The sequence below is a fragment of the Sceloporus undulatus genome, unplaced genomic scaffold (genome assembly GCF_019175285.1).
Source record: "Sceloporus undulatus isolate JIND9_A2432 ecotype Alabama unplaced genomic scaffold, SceUnd_v1.1 scaffold_22, whole genome shotgun sequence".
Classification (NCBI taxonomy): domain Eukaryota; kingdom Metazoa; phylum Chordata; class Lepidosauria; order Squamata; family Phrynosomatidae; genus Sceloporus; species Sceloporus undulatus.
In genome coordinates, this window is record NW_024802944.1 from 821,633 (window position 1) to 838,505 (window position 16,873).

General features: G+C 39.7%; 1 protein-coding gene across 4 annotated transcripts in view; it reads right to left on the reverse strand.

The window, feature by feature from the left end:
- Positions 1-1,231: 1,231 nt before the first annotated feature.
- Positions 1,232-16,873, reverse strand: part of LOC121917516 (probable ATP-dependent RNA helicase DHX35) — a 58,417-nt gene continuing 42,775 nt past the window's right edge. For 3 of the 4 annotated variants that reach the window (XM_042443550.1, XM_042443548.1, XM_042443547.1), the window contains one exon: positions 5,826-6,572. In XM_042443550.1, the coding sequence (XP_042299484.1) occupies positions 6,528-6,572 (45 nt within the window). In that variant the 3' untranslated portion in view covers positions 5,826-6,527. Of the gene's footprint in view, positions 5,092-5,825; positions 6,573-16,873 lie in introns of those variants that run through there. The other variant, XR_006101052.1, reaches the window with a different exon arrangement.

Sequence of the window (16,873 nt, forward strand, 5' to 3'; positions counted from 1 at the left end):
CTGTTCTTGACTGGTTTAGATCCTATTTGTCAGACAGATCTTTTGCAGTGGTCATGAGGAGTCAGACCTCATCCTCTGTTCCCTTATCTGTTGGAGTACCCTAGAGCTCTGTTTTGGGTACCCTTTTGTTTTCTCTCTACACATTGTCCCTAGGAAAACTTATTAGCTCTTTTGTTTTTTCCTCTCATCTGGACGCCGATGACACTCAGCTGTATCTTTCCACCCCTGACCTTTCTCCAGGGCTTGAACATCAAGTTTCATCTTGTCTTACAGCTGTATCTCAGTGAATGCGCCATCAGCGTTTGAAGTTCAACATGTCCAAGACGGAGCTTCTTGTCTTTCCTCCTAAGTCCACCCTTCAATACTCCTTTTCTGTTTCTGTTGACGACATCTCTATTCGACTGGTCCAGGAAGCCTGCAGTCTTGGTTTCATTTTTGATTCTTCTTTCGGATTCTACTGACAAGACTCTAGTCCATGCTCTGGTTGTCTCACGACTAGATTATTGTAACCTCCTTCTGGCAGGGCTTCCTCTCTCTCACCTCCATCCTTTAATTTCTGTTCAGCATTCAGCTGCACACATTATTGCATCCACTCACCGCTCTGACTATGTATCTCCTCTATTATCATCCCTTCACTGGCTTCCCTTACCTTTCCGTATTCAGTATAAGCTTCTGCTGTTGACTTTTAAAGCCCTGCATAGACTTGCCCCTCCTTATTTATCTAACCTTCTTTCTCCTCACATTCCCACTCGTGCCCTCCATTCTAGTAGTCAAAGTCTGCTGTCTCAGCCTAGGCTTTTCACTGCTCCGTCCCAGATATCCCTTTTCTTGTTGCCCCTCACTCCTGGAATCTCCTTCCCACACAAGCATGGGTCATCACTTCTTTAACCAGTTTCAAAACTGAGTTGAAGTCCATCATGTTCAGAGAAGCGTTCCCAGGCACTGCGTGACTTTTATTTGTTACTTGACGTTTTTAATTTGTTGCCTGCTTTACTTTATTGTACCCTTTCCTGTATTGTTCTGTATTATTTATATGTATTATGCTATTATTTCTTAGATTATACGCCATGGGCAGGTCTACTTTATTTATTTTATTGTTTGTATGTACAGCGCTATGTAAATCTACAGTGCTATATAAATAAAGCATAATAATAATAATAATAATAATAATAATAATAATAATAATAATAATAATAGATACATTCTAATTTAAGGGTCAGTTGATGCTAAAATAAATTTTCAAGTTTTCTACAATAATAATAATAATAATAATAATAATAATAATAATAATAAATATTTATTTATATCCTGCCTCTTCCGATAGGATTGAGGCAGGTAACAACAAAGTACCATAATGCCTGAACATTCTCATTACATTGATTAAACTGTAGCCCTTTGCATGCATTTCAAAGAAGACTTAAAAGCTGAAAGTGGGGACAGTGATGTACTCCCCTCTGCATGTCCCTGTGCCCTCCTTGCCACATAGTGTGGCAAGATCTGAATGGAGAGCCCACCCACATTCAACGAAACACAACCAAAATGCTTCACATGATTGAGGACCCTGTTTTATCACAGAAAACCTCCCCATTTGGTCAGATAGGATATCCTTTCAGAGTTCCTTGTTCATGTATGGAGACTGGAAAATGAAGGTGTGGAGCCAAAAGCACCCAGGGATTTGAGGGTGGGACAAGTTACACAGCTCATTCCACTTCTTATGCATTCTTTCAGAATGCCTGAAAAATGCTTAAATTTCCCAACAGTTCCCTTCATTAAATTCTGAACAGAAAGTCTTCATAGTGAGAACCAAAAAACAGCCAATATTGAAAAGTTCTGCAAAGAAATGTCTGAGATACAACTGTTTAGATTTTTTTTCTCCCAAGCACAATTTTCATTTTTTGCACCGCCATTATCTAACTCTACTTGCCAGTTTAGATTTCATCAAAATTTCAGGGCAGTGAAATGGCTGCTTGATTTGTGTAAAATGGACATGATATTAGTTTACCTCTACTGTGAATTCAACAGAAATGTTTAACATGCCAACATAAAAACTGAAATAAAAAGCAGATTTATGAAAATAATAAAGGGCAGTTATTCTAAGCTGTTTCTGTAGCTATAAACCTTTCATTGTCTTATTGCAAAAGGTTGCATATGTTCCAGTTTTAGTTCAGATGTAGTGACTTGACAAGTCATTTTGAATTCTTAAATTTCCACTTCCTCAGCATTACAAGAGGATTTTGATTTACATACTGAGTTTTGGCTTAATTACTCCTCTACAACAACCACCTGTGGTTTCATGACATATTCTGTATAGCTATTATGCAGCTGACACAAATAAATTTAAATTGGCCATTTCCTGTTTTGTATCCCGTTTCCTAAAACATTTTCAGAAATATGTGAAAACACATGTGTTCTAATAAACTATTCATGTAATAGTCCTGATCTCTTATGGAGACAAAATATGATTTTAACATTCACCTCTCCACAGACAGTGTCATCTACACCTCAAAACTCACGAAACCTCTTCAATGATACATTTCTGAATTAAGGCAGACAATATTGAATAATATGTCTGGACTTCAACATATATCCCAGTGTGTGGATTCCTATTCTTTTCTATTTAAATATTTTTACTTGAGTACCTGGATTTCCTTCAGGAATTCCAAACAGCAAGTGTTTAAAACCATTCTATATCATATACCAAATGAAAGACAGAAAAACACAGAATGTGGTAGCACAGAAACTATGCTCTTTCCGTTTTTAAAAGCAAAACTTGTTCAGATGCCCATCTTTTGAGTATTGTTATAGTCACATAGTATTGTTGTTAAAAGAGCTGGATGTATACATTTTTTAAATAAAAATGAAAGATACTTTTAGCTGTTTGCAGACAATGCATGACTATCTCCCTGTTCATTTCCTGGCATTGCAAGTGAAATGTTTTGTATGGCCTGTGTAACAGAATGAAAACCAAACAGTTTTTCATTTCATTCTCAATCCCCAATATCTATACAACACCAATAACTATCTCTTAAAACTATTTTTCCTGTTTCTTGCTTAGAGACACCACTGGGACATACGACACTTATACAAATTGTTGGGGAAAACCATCACTCCACATACACCCCTCAAAAGTAAACAGTTCCTATTGATCCAAAACTGTATCTTTCCTTCTGATTTCTTACATGGTTTTTAAAAACTAGGGTCACTTTTTTCCTATAATTTTCATAACTAATGTTCTTTCCACCTTCACCACTCCCCCCCAAATTAAGGTAAGCACATTGTTGGTGTTCTGTGCCTTCAAGTCAGTTCTAACTTATGTGGTTATTGCCTAAGGAAAACCTCTCATGGGGTTTTGTGTGCGTGTGGCAACATTTGATCAGAGGCGAGATGCATTTGTCCTCCTTTGAGGCTCAGAAAGTGTGACTTGCCCCAAGTCACTCAGTGGGTTTTCATGGCTGAGTCATGTAATACTAATGTCCTAGTTCATCACTCAAACTACACCACCACATTGGATCTCAGGATAAGCATATACTTTTTTCAAAACACATAAATTAAGACTCATGTTGCACCTATTCTTTTGAAATTTATCGGGCATAATTTTTATAGGACGAGCAAATAATACTATAAATGCCATTCATTTCTGCCTGGGAACTTTTAAAAATAGTTCACTTTGGGGAAGAGATATTGAAGAAATGTCCTATATTTTTCCCCCAACAAATCTATTGCCCCCCGGCCACCCTGGCATGTCTTTTGGTGCAAACACAAGCTGAAAATTCCTCAGCACAGAGGTTCTCCTTCCTGTGAATATATGCATTTGAATACAATGTAATTAATCTGATTCTTCACATGCAAACACTCCTGTACATATGCAGCATTTTATACCCAAAATACACTGGAATTTTCACTAGGGGAGTCAAAAAATTCTGCAAATTAAGGGACTCAATGGGAGGCTTTTGGATTGTTTGTTTTGTTTTGTTCTGTAATCTGCCTGGATGAAATATAGTGTATTTTGGTGATACAGTTTGTGGGTCATGAGAAGGAAGTGGTGAGCATGGCGGCTGAGTCTCCAGGACATTCTGTGACTGCTTGCTAGGGAGCACTGGTGATGCAGTGGTTAAAATGCCCATACTATAGCCACAAGTTTGTGAATTCAATCCCAGGGCCCCAAGGTTGACTCAGTCTTCCATCCTTTCGTAGGTCGGTAAACTGAATATCCAGATTGTTGGAGGTAATTGTAAACTGCTTAGAGAGTGATGAGTTCACTATTAAACAGTATAGAAATGTAAATGCTATTGCTATTATTTGGAAAAGGCAGTGTTGATTCAGATAATGCTGAAATTAACGTTGATTAACAGGCACACATTTCCTAGATTACTTGATTCCACAACTTTATTTTCCCCCTAGAGTGTGTTAACAGAGGACAAAACAACATGGATGTTTACACACTTTGCATCCAGGACTTTCTAAGCTCCTTTAAAGGGAAAACAGCTTTACAATTAAATGCCCATTATGGCGCACCAACAATATTCTGAACACCACACATTCCACAAGAATAAAAGACAACCCCAGCTCAAAAGAGCTCAACTACCATAGGGAAGGAGAAGGGAGGAGGAGAGAGAAAGAGATCTGCATCAGAAATCCAAAAGATGGAATGCATTTTGTGAAGCTGATGATATATACAGCACAGAGAAACTGCACAAACCACATATTGACAGAACAAGCTTTTCTGAAAATTTATGGAGAGCAGAATGAGAAGGAAGATTTGAAAAGGTGGCTTATAATGCACATCCAGGTCAAGGAAAACCCTTATTCTGTGTAAAAACAAAAACAAAACCCTTAATCATTTACATACATTTAAAACAGGGGGAAGAGAACAAGTCATTCAACAAAACAAATCTTCTAAAAACAAGCACAAATCCAAGCATTCAAAAAATCATCCTAAAATAAACAATATTTGAAAATAAATATATACTTATCTAAAACTATACTTCTGGTACAATGAAGGGAGTTTTTGTAGGAAGGCAAGCCGATGCAGTTTAATCAGTGCCTGCTGAACATATCATTTCACCTTCAAAGAAGGCAATCTGTGAACTGCTGTAAAAATTACAGTGTTTTAATAAAAGTTAAGAGGGCAGGATATAATTTTTCCAGATTTAAAGAAGCACATTTTGGCATGTATTAAACTTGGCAAAAAGCAGAACCACCAGGTAGACGTCACTAGGTTAAATCACATGGGCTAGTTCTATTTACATGAAAGGAACTGAATCTGTGAATTTGTTCTAAATCAGATGCCTTCACAGAACATCATTCTTTCATATATCACACTAGCAGGATAGGAATTTTCTGATATAACAGAAAATGTTTTTAAGAGTAGAAGGCCAAATAATCTAATACCAAGAGGTCTCCCACTGTTCTGCTAATCTAGAGTACCCTTCAGTGTCTGCACCCTCAAGAAAAAAGAATATCTTTTAAGAGAGTCATCCTGTCCCTGTCTAAAGGAAGCATTCTTTCTTCTCAATGCCATGCAGTTACCACTGTTTTCCTCTTATCAGACTGGTGGCAATCACTAATCTTAGCCCAAGAAAGATTCCACAAGACCATCCACATAGCACAGGTTTTCCCAAAGTCCATTATAAAATAAGTTGAAATAAATATGTACTGTATGGATATTTCTGTATAGATTGGACCTATATTGTAATTTCTTTAAAATTACTGGAGTGGAGAATCCACTAAGAACTGGCATCTAGCTTGTTTGTGAAGAGAATGTATATCTCTCCTCTATATATACCACTCTGAAATTGCTTACAGAATGACATTCTTGGTGGGGATTAACACAATTTTACATTTATGTGAAGAGGTTCTATTGAAAAAACAGAATCACTACAAAGGAGGGGGGAAGATACAAGGGAAAGAAAAATGAAATAAAAATTGGTAAAAGATTAGAAATCTATTGCTTCAGAGCAAAAGCAGAAAAAAATCACAGCAGTTAGGCACAATCACAGTTTCAAGGTTTTCATTACAATCATTAAAGTATTGCAAGGCTCGTGATCCTAAATCTGCCTACAATTTGCAAGTAGATCCAGGATGGCCAACAGCTTTCACAGTGATCTAAAGGATCCTGAGCTCTACTTTGTCACTCTGAAGACGTTACATCTTCCCCCTCCCCATCTCTGCCCTACGGATGCAAGGCAGCTATCCACACACTGCATAATCTCACACAGTTTTGTCAGTCTCCTTTTGCACTGATCATTTTTCTACTTAGTTTAAAAGGAGCAAAACACCCTGGTGAGCAGGAGCAGTCAGCACAATTAAGACTGCTGGATAAAATGTCCACAATGCAAGCTCTACTTCAGTTACAATGTATTGATCATGCATAAATTCCTACAGGAATCTGGCAGGCGGGCATTTCAAATGTTATAGTTGATATGGGATCAGGTTGCTAATCAACTAACTGTTGGATGGACAGTAGGAGTTTCAAATTGGTAGCAAGTTCAGCATCACACACTGTAGACTTGAACAGCAATGGCGAGTCAATGGTCATCAACTTTAGTCCTTTTGGCTTTCAGGGAAAGGTGCTGTAAAGAGAAAAAAGTATTGTTTTCAATTTTAGAATTTCATAAATGTTTGGATAAATAGACTCTTCTATTTGCATCTAAGGATATTATCGCAACATGAAATCCTGCCAGAATAGACGCAGGATTGAAAAACCAAAACCATGTGTTATCGCATGCAGATGCAGCCAGACAAGTACAACTCCTGTTTTTGAAAAGCTGCTGGATAAGCACAGCTGAGGTCCAGGCTGCATAACATAGTCCTACCACTTCTTACTGCTTGCTTTATGTTATTGGAAGGGGAATGCTTATTTTTGAGAGCACTTCTTGTACAGTGCGCCCTCGCCTTACGCGGGGGATCTGTTCTGGATCCCTCCGCGTAAGGCGAATTCCGCCTATGCTCGAGCCCCATTGGAAACAATGGGGCTCGTGCGCGGCGGCGCAGCAGCACAAGCACGCGTGGGGCGCAACGGGCGCGCGTGCCCATTCAATTGAATGGGACGCGCCGCCCCTTCTGCCCCACGCACGCGCCGCGGCTTAAGCGCGTATGCTCAAGGCCGCATAATGCGCGGGCGCACTGTATAATACATCTATTTTGTAACCTGCCCTCACTTTTAGCATTTCATTAGTACTATTATTTCAGTATAATTTTAACTTTCCTTGTGTGATTTAAAATAGTTGAATCTACATATTTTATTTTCTGTAAGTCATTGTGACATCATGGAAAGGTAAAGGGTAAATACCTAACATAAAACAAAGTCACCAGAGTCACCATAAGAAGCCATTTAAGGGAACGGGTGAAATAAACCCACCTTTATCTCCCAAAAAATATTGTTCTCCATTAACTACATGAGTGAGAAGTCAGCTAGAATTTCTAGTAAAACAAAGAAGGAAGCATCTCAGGACAACATGCTCTAATGTCATATAAGTAATTGCTACAGTAGTTGCCAATTGCTTCTGATAATTCATAGAATAATAATTTGTGTAACTGCTGTGCAGTTAAATACACTTCTTACGTGACAAACCTAGCCTGTAGGCACAAAGGAAGATACAATGTCAGCAGATTTTAAGACTACCTATTCATTTAGGCATCAAGACACTGGATTCCAAACAGATTTAATATTAACTGTAATGTTGGCTCATTTCCTTATCATACCATAACTGAAATATTTGGCCAAAAATCTTCTATTAATTTTTTAGCTTGCCATATCATCTATATGAATGTGAGGAATTTTGTATTATCTCAAGCCAGGTTCACCCCAGCCTCAATGTGGCAGCTTGAATAGAACAATCCTTTTGGTACTTCTGGACCTCCCAGAGATATTTATTATAATAGCTGATCATCAAATATTTGTAAACAGCAGGAGGCACTGTATTTCAATGGTCCCATTCTTGTCTGACCAATGGACAAGGACACCAAAAGATGTTTCCAATCAACAGTATTTTTACTATTTGGAGCTTATATACTAAAGGGGTACTGGTTGTTAGGCATAGTCATTTGGAGCATTGGAATGGAATGTCACCCAGTGGTAACAACCCGTCTGTTTTACTAGCCTTTTTCAGAACATTTTACAGTTGAGATAAGAACAAGAAAATGAGTCCCTGATTGATAATACAGACACTCAAAGCCCTTCCAGTCAATTTCATGATAGTTGAAGCAGTCCAGCACTGAAGAAGAAATCAAACTGACATAAGCTGTCAACAACAGAGAATGAGTTGTACAGATTCACCGATAACTACAGAAAAAAATCAGTTGCAAGTAAGCAACTTGCCCTTTTCCATGGTCTGTGTATCGCAACCATAGTGTATCACACACTGACAGGTAAAGAGCATAGTATGAATTATGTGTGTTTTCAATAACAAAACAAAAGTCTCTTGCATGATGGCACTGCAAAGTCAACACAGAAAGCTAAGCTGACTCTGACATCAAAAATTTACTTCTAGGTTGACGGAGGTACCATACAACCTGCACGAATAAAAAGCAGGGTGCACAAGAACAGGGAGCAATTTGTTGGTTGGGTTCAGCAGTGGAAAGTTTCGTATACAATAGTACGCAAGAGCAACAATCATAACTGTATCTCCTGTGGCTCAGTGAAAAATAATCCAAGTCATGATAAGAATCCTCTAGACCAGCATAAGTCTGGCAATCTCTATATAAGCTTTAGGTAAGTAGTAGTACACAGACCACCAGTGGATCTTTCAGGCATCAGAAGGTCAGAAATATACAGTCATTCCTCTGTTTTCATGGGGGATCTGTTCCAGACACACACACACGAAAATGCAAACTTGCATGTATTCAAGCTCCACTGGCACGGGCATATGTGTCATTTTAGCCAATGGGGCTTGCCACTCTATGAATAAACGAGACTGTGGACTTCAAGTCCATGAAAACGGAGGGGCTGGGTGCATTCAGAGGCTAGTGCCATGCACAGCCATTCAAGCCAATGAGTCTTGATTATATGAGAGTTTCCGTTTTTGGAGGTGGTGGTGGTCTGGAATGGATCCGCTATGAAAACAGAGGGATGACTGTATATGCCACTCCTTTTTGGAGTGGGGAAAAGGCATCCTTTCCATGGTGGCAGCGGCTTTTCAGCGTTACTGACTGCGTGTAAACGTTGCGCTGCAGAAACACTGTGATGCCAACCGCGTGATGCCAGCATGGGGCATGTGCCATGCATACGCCACGCCCCCAAGCCAAACAGAAGGTGGCATTTTTTGCCGGTCTGTTTTGGCCCCAAGTCAACAATTTGCTGCTTTCTGTCCAATACTGGTTTAACTGATGATTGCAACAATGGAGGTAGAGAAATCTGGAGCACAGCCTGACAGAAGAGGCATTAAACTGGACACTAATGCAGATGGAAACCAGGCTAGAAAAACAGTTCTCACTTTCTTCTTTCATTTATTTTTGGATGTAGAGATATTGAAAAAGAACTATGGTGGGATATAGACCGCCAATTTGGGGCGGTCTGGCCCCGCCCCTTTCCCCGCCGGAGCGGGGCCTCAGTGGCCAGAACGGCAGCCGCTGAGGCCCCGATCCGCCGCTTTTCGGGCTGCGGGGGAGCGGCAAGAGGCCACTTCCCCGCAGCCTGAAAAAGGGGTGTCCCTGGGGCTTCAAGCCCCAAGGACACCCCGCGGCGGCGGGGAGCAGAGAAAGGGGCTCGTTTAGTCCGCTGGGCACAGCCATCTGAAGGCTGCGCCCAGCGGACTAAACCCGGAAAGAGCTCCGAAATGGAGCTCCTTCCTGCTCCGTGTCCAGGGCGCACTAAGCGCCCTGGCGTGGAGCTACTACGTCATGGACGCGCCGCGCCGCCCCGTCTAGAGGCGGCGTGGCCATGATGTACTCATGGCGGCGGCCGTGTGGAAGGGCCGCCGCCGTTTAGTGCGTGTTCGCCACGCACTAGGGTTAGGGCGGTGCGGAAGCACCACCCTTTCGTAACCCTAGTGCGTGGCGAACACGCACTAAACTGCCGGTCTGTAACCGGCCTATGTGTTTCCTTGACTTCTTAAATCTCTCCAACCTGAGAGACCTCACAGTCAGTGACCATTCACTGATTTCCTCAAAACCTACCACAGGATCAGGGCTGGTAACTATGATTTCCCATGACTCAGCCACTGATTCTGAATTCATTAGTAATTGCAAAGTGGTAGGAATCATGTTTTTGCTATAATTCTGAACAAAGCAAATTCCAGCCTCAAGCAGATACCTGAGGGAAAGCAAGGAGGTTTTTCACTTATCTGTGTTAATGACAGAGGTGGAAGAAATGTGTACCCACAATTTACACAGTTGCAAAAAGGGGACCTTGATCACCATAGATTTGCTGGGTCACTAAAGTACAACAAACAAAAGACTGAGAGCAACAAAAGGATGAAGCCAATAACAACGAAACAAGAAAACAAAAGTGAAGTCAAAGGCTTTCATGGCCAGCATGAATAGTTTGTTGTGGGTTTTTCGGGCTATGTGGCTATGTTCTAGAAAAGTTTATTACTGACATTTCACCAGCACAGATGCTGGCGAACGTCAGGAATAAACTCTTCTAGAACATGGCCGCATAGCCCGAAAAACTCACAACAAACTAAGACAACAAAAATATGCTAAGGAGAGATGAACATTCTACAAATCCTGAACTCCACTCTATGAGTACACTTTCCCTCAAGGAAGTGAGTCAGATAACATATTCAAATTGTACTGCAGAGGCCATCAAGGCAGAACTAAATGCAAAGGCCAGAAGCATACTTTTTGAACATTGGTACTAGCGAGGGGTTGGGCCTGCTGACCAAGGTCAACTCCGCACTGTTCTGAAAGAGGTCTAAACAGCTGGAGAAATGTAATATACCAAGAACAGACTATTCTTCTTCTTTTATTCATAAAAACGTAATCTCTCATTTAGAGCAATATAATCCACTTGTGCTGCCTTTGAAAATGCCTTGAACACTTTTGCCAGTGCCAAACCTGGCAGATCACCTTCTAGTTGGAGTAGATTGGATGGTTCTGTTTTTAATGCAATAACAAGGGCTACCAAATTGGCTCCAGGGTAAATACAACTTTAGCTTTTACCAGATGGATGTTATACTACAACTACTTCTCTCTTGGGTTAAATGGAGCCTTATCCAATAGAATTGACACATATAGAGGGGTACGACAAGGGTGCTTATTAGCCCCCTTGCTATTTAATTTGTATATAAACGATCTACCAGGACATTTGAAGGACTCAGCACTCCATATGCCTTGTGTTTTACATACTTCCTGTAACATCTTGCTCTATGCTGATGATATGATACTGTTATCATATTCACAAGTTGGTATACGAAGGCTGTTAAGAAAACTTAGCTGTTATTGCCAGAATAATTCTCTGACCATTAATAAATCTAAGTCAAACATAATGGTTTTTGGTAAAAGACAGCAGAGACACAGATGGCAATTAGAGGGTGAACCAATTGAACAAGTAAAGTCCTTTTCCTATCTTGGTGTAACATTCAATGAGAATGGATCCTGGTCATGCCATCACCATAAAAGCTCACTTAGAACAAAGGCACGTATGAATCTCATTCTTAAACTAAAAGTCAACAAGTACCCAGGCTCCCTAGCCCCAATAATTAATGTATACAAAGCTAAGGTTACACCTATGCTTTTATATGCAGCAGAAGTATGGGGTCTAAATTCCACCACAGTAGCAGAACTAGCCCAGTCTCAACATCTGAGAAGTATCCTAGGAGTAGATAAAAGGACCTCAGCAGCTGCTGTGAGAGCGGAATTAGAAATTTATTCTATCTGCTCTCAAGCTAAAATCAGAGTGCTCAATTACTGGTGTAAAATTAATGAAATGGAGCCAAACAGACTTCCTAGACTATGCTTATTAGAACAGTTGCACTCTCAATTGCAATCTACATGGTCCTGGCAACTGTTAAACTTTATAAAGAGCTGTGGCCTCCCTGTAGCTTGTACTATGAATGATCAAGCAAGAAAGGGTGCAAGACAGAGAATTTTGGACATTGCGGCTCAAGAAGACATAACCACACTCAGTAGGGTAGGCAATTTAAAATGGTTGAGCCAATACAAACGGTCCTTTCAAATGCCATCTTATCTAAAAATACAGATCCCTAAACATCTCAGAGAGGCATTTACCCGAGCAAGATTCGACCAACTTGATACCATGGTAAGACATGGAAGATTCCAGGGTATCCCTTATAACGAACGAATTTGTATTTGTGGGGATCATGAAATTGAGGATCTAGCACACATTTTGTTTAGTTGTAATTTGTACCAAGCAGAAAGGGATCAATATCTTCATCCCTATATTAAACGAACAATATACTGGGAGACCCACATCAGAACATCATACTTTATGAGTGGACAAGATTCAAAAATCTCTATTGCTACAGCTCGGTTCCTTCATAAAGCATCGCTGTTGAGATCTAGATATGTTGGAATGATTGGTGTTAATTGTAAGGGGGATGAACAGATTTGATGTATGTCGACGGATATTTTATGTTACTTTTGCCTCCCATTTCAATTCCAATTTTAATTCTGTTTTATTCCCTATGGTAACTGTCTTACATACTATTGTTTAATTGTTAACTATTTTATTTTATCTGTTTACTAGTATATCCTTTAGCACATATTGTATATCTTTTAGATATACATAAGCTGTAGACAACTAGTGCATGTTCTGGTTCTGGTGCACGCTTAGGTTATGCATATGTATTTATATTGTATGGAGGTTTATTGCACCTAGTGCACTGTATTTACATTTTATATATAGCTGTGTGATACTGCTTTTTATTATGTTACTAGTATTTTGAAACGGCCCTTGGGCTACTCAATAAATTGTATTGTATTGAACTACTTCTCTCTATTAATTTGATCCCATCTAAAGTGACCTTGGTATTTCATTGTTGTAAGAGCTGAGAAAGTCTAGAGCAAGAGCAAGAGCAAGAACTATGCAGTGGTGGTACCTATAATACTAAATGCTTTCTCCATCCAGATACTGCTTTACAATTTCCATCATCATAGAAATATCTGTTTTCCAAGCCACACCCTGTTTTATGCTGAACTGTCCCATACCATTTTATATTTTTTAAAAGATATATTTTTTTGGAGAGTCGGCCCTCAGTATTTGTGGGGGATTTGTTCTGGGCCACCACCACCCTGTGGATTCCAAAATCCATAGATGCTCAAGTCTACATTGTCCCCAATGGCAGCAATGGGACTCATCCTTCCTCCCTCCCGGCTCTCACCGGCAGCAGGCAAACAGGCGGCTCCTTCACTGCCACTGCTTCCACTTTCTCTTCCTCCTCCTCCTGCTCTGCCTCTTCCTTCTCCTCTGCTGCTGCCTCGCCATGGGCTTGCCATCCGCAAATGCTTGAATCCATGGGTGACAAGTCCACAGATACAGAGGGGCAGACTGTATACTAACCTGAGCCATAGTATCTGAATGGGAAGATGTCACACAAATACTTTTACAGTCAGCCCTCCTTATTCATGGATTTTTATCCACGGATTCAAGCATCCAAAAAAAGTATAAATTCCATTTAGCAACCCTTGATTTTCCATTTTATATAAGGGACACCATTTTACTATGCCATTGCATTTAATGAGACTTGAGCATCCACAGGGGATCTTGGAACCAAACCCTAGCAGATAACAAGGGCCCACTGTAATATATTTGTTTAAATGCCCCAGAGTACCCACCCATGAATCCATTCTATACACTCGTTTTCTATTGCAAAAGGAAATAGAATGAACAGTACAAGTAGAGCCTGCATAGCTCAGTATTTCCAAACAGAAGAATGGTTTACATTTAAAGTTATATGCTCTGCTGACATGGATATACAAGTTGTGTTGTTGTTGTTATGTGCCTTCAAGTCACTTCCAATTTATGGCAACCCTGAGGCAAGCCTATCATGGGGTTTGTTTGGCAAATTTCTTCAGCTAGGGGTTAACATTGCCATCCTCTGAGGCTGAAAGATTGTGACTTGCCCAAGATCCCCCAGTGAGGCTCCGTGGCTGAGCAGGGATTCAAACCCTGGGCTCCAGAGTCATAGCCCAATGTTCAAACTACTACACCACAGTGGCTCTCATAAGGATGAAACTCATTGTCATACTCACACATTTTGTCATGTGTACAATCTATATATTTGGACAAGTGAACTAGCCCTAGAAGGCTTTTTATGGTAGAGTCAATGTGTACAAATGAGACATTGTCTAAATCTTAATAAAATAAAGGGGACTGATCATATGCTATAGCAAAAGGTACAACAGATTCTGTTAAGAAATCTCAATTTGTGTCTCACATTGCTTTTGGAAAATATATCTTCATACAGTGTAGTGAAAACACCCTTAAGTTTAGAGCCAGCATACCTATGAATGATAATTTGCAGAGAACAACAGAAACAGAGGGCATGTTCTCCTTATGGGCTTCCCTGCATGTAGTTAGTCATCATGCTGGACTAAACAGGCCATTGGTCTAACATCAGAGCTGTTAGAAAAACTATCAGCTATTAAACCACTCTCTTTCTGAATAAGCATGGTATTAATGCTTAGATTAAACTAACTAATTAATAAAGGCTGTCATCATGGCTGCAGGTAGGCATGCTAGCAAAATGCTTGGGCTTTCCACATTCAGTGAAGAACAAACGCGGTTTTGGATCATTTATGATCTATAACCAAACATTCATATACTATATATACTCATGTTTAAGTCTAGAAATTTAGGTCAAAGAAACTGACCCCAAAAAACCTGAGTCGACTTGTCCACAGGTTAATTTAAGTACTGTATCTTAACTCTTATTTAAAAGAAGGAACCACCTCCTGGTGAAAAGCAAGAGTATAATATATGAAGCACCAACTCTTTCTACTTTCTCATCTATCCAGTTTTAAGAGTAAGCACAAAGAGCTATGTTTGCTGGACTTTTTAAAGTTCTTTGACATTGTTTTGCTTTGTTTCACCTGTTAGATCCTCTGCTATATGCCCTTAAATTTTACAATCAACTTATCCACGGGGCATAGCAAAATCTATAAATTTGGCCCCAAAACTTGTCCTCAACTTATACATGAGGTTGACTTATAGTTGAGTATATACAGTAATCAAAGACTGATATATTATTAGGTGGTATATTATATCCTCCTTCACACCTTTACAAGGGGGCTATATGAGCCTTCAGAGAGCCAGAATGGAAACCCACTAAGTGACCGTGGGCAAGTCACACCCTTAATCTCTGTGGTAGGCAAGGGCAAACCCCCTCTGAACAAATCCAAAAATCCTGTGATAGGTTTGCCTTAGGGTAGCCATAAATCGGAAATAACCTAAAGGCACACAACAACAATAAATATAAGCCTTAGCTGTAAAACATTAGCAAGCAAAAATGCAATTAAATTAAATAAATCCATTAAATTAATGGAACAATTATTATTGGCAAGACACCAGTTTGCTTGGGATATTCCTGGATGTCATCAGAAACTGGAGTGATCACAATCTTAATAAAGAACTGAACTCCACTACAATTGCTGATATGTTCTATTTAGCACCTGGATTTCCTCAAAAAGTACAGCAACAATAATCCAGGCCACAATCATGAGCCATTGCCAAAATACATTTACACATTTATTTTAAAGCAAACAGTACTACAGGAGTAACACACAAAGGAATGCCAAGGTTGGATTAATGCTGAACATCAAAAAGCCAAAAATAATTACTGCAGAGCATCTACAAGAATTCACCCTCAACAATGGGTAAATTGAAACAGTTAAAGAGTTCCCATACCTTGGCTCAAACATTGATCAATCAAGAAATCAGAAGAACCACAGGACCTCAGCAGAGAGGTACAGGATAGGGGTTTTTGGAGATGTCTCCTCCACAGGGTCCCTATGAATCGAGGTCAACTCAAGGGCAGTTAACAACAACATCAACAAGCCACAGGAATTCCATAACTGGCATATAGCCAAAGCTATTTAACACTGTCAAATGATTTCCTGGAATCCGACCAATTATGACAAATTTATAGAGCTCATACAGAATGTAATGATAGGCAGATATGCATATTATACATTATTTTCAGTGTCAAATTCCACAAAGCTTATAATCAGTTAATGGCACTTCCTCTTAACAAACATGGGCCTCTAACCAGCTGCTCCTTCACTATTAATATACCCTAAACATCAGTTTCCATGTGCATAAGCATAGATATAGGGATATCATTTTAGCCTATGCTTTGGAATTCAACATTCATTATTCAGACAGTTCTCCTTGATTATTCTCTCTGTAACTTCATCTGCCATAAATACACACATGTCTATTTTGTTGCATGATAATGTTTAGACTTTATTATCAATTACTTCAAAATAGCAAAACAATTTACATTGAAGTTTCCAAAATATGGACAACTCATCTCCTAAGGCAGGTCACTGTAATTATCACACCATTCTGGCAAACTGGTAAGAGAAGGGGAAGAGGGAAAAGAGGACTGGCCTAAACCTGAGAGAGTACAGTTGCATGTCAAAGGCTGCCCAGATTTGATCAAGACGAAACAAACCCAAATTCTTAACCACAGGAATAAGAAGAGGACTGGAACATGGGATCACATTCACTTTCCCTATTGCATTTTCTTCCACAGAATAATTCCCTCACATGTTAACTATGGTTCAAGCCAGGGAGATATCTGGTTAAACTACCTCTAGCTGTCAACTAATATACTGAAAAATGTGTTACAATGGATAAACTAGGTCTGAATACATCCCACTCAACCATGAACAGCAATGGGTGACTTTGGGACAGTTATAGTCACTCAGCTAACCTTTGAAAGAGAGTTACTGTTAAGATAAAATGGGA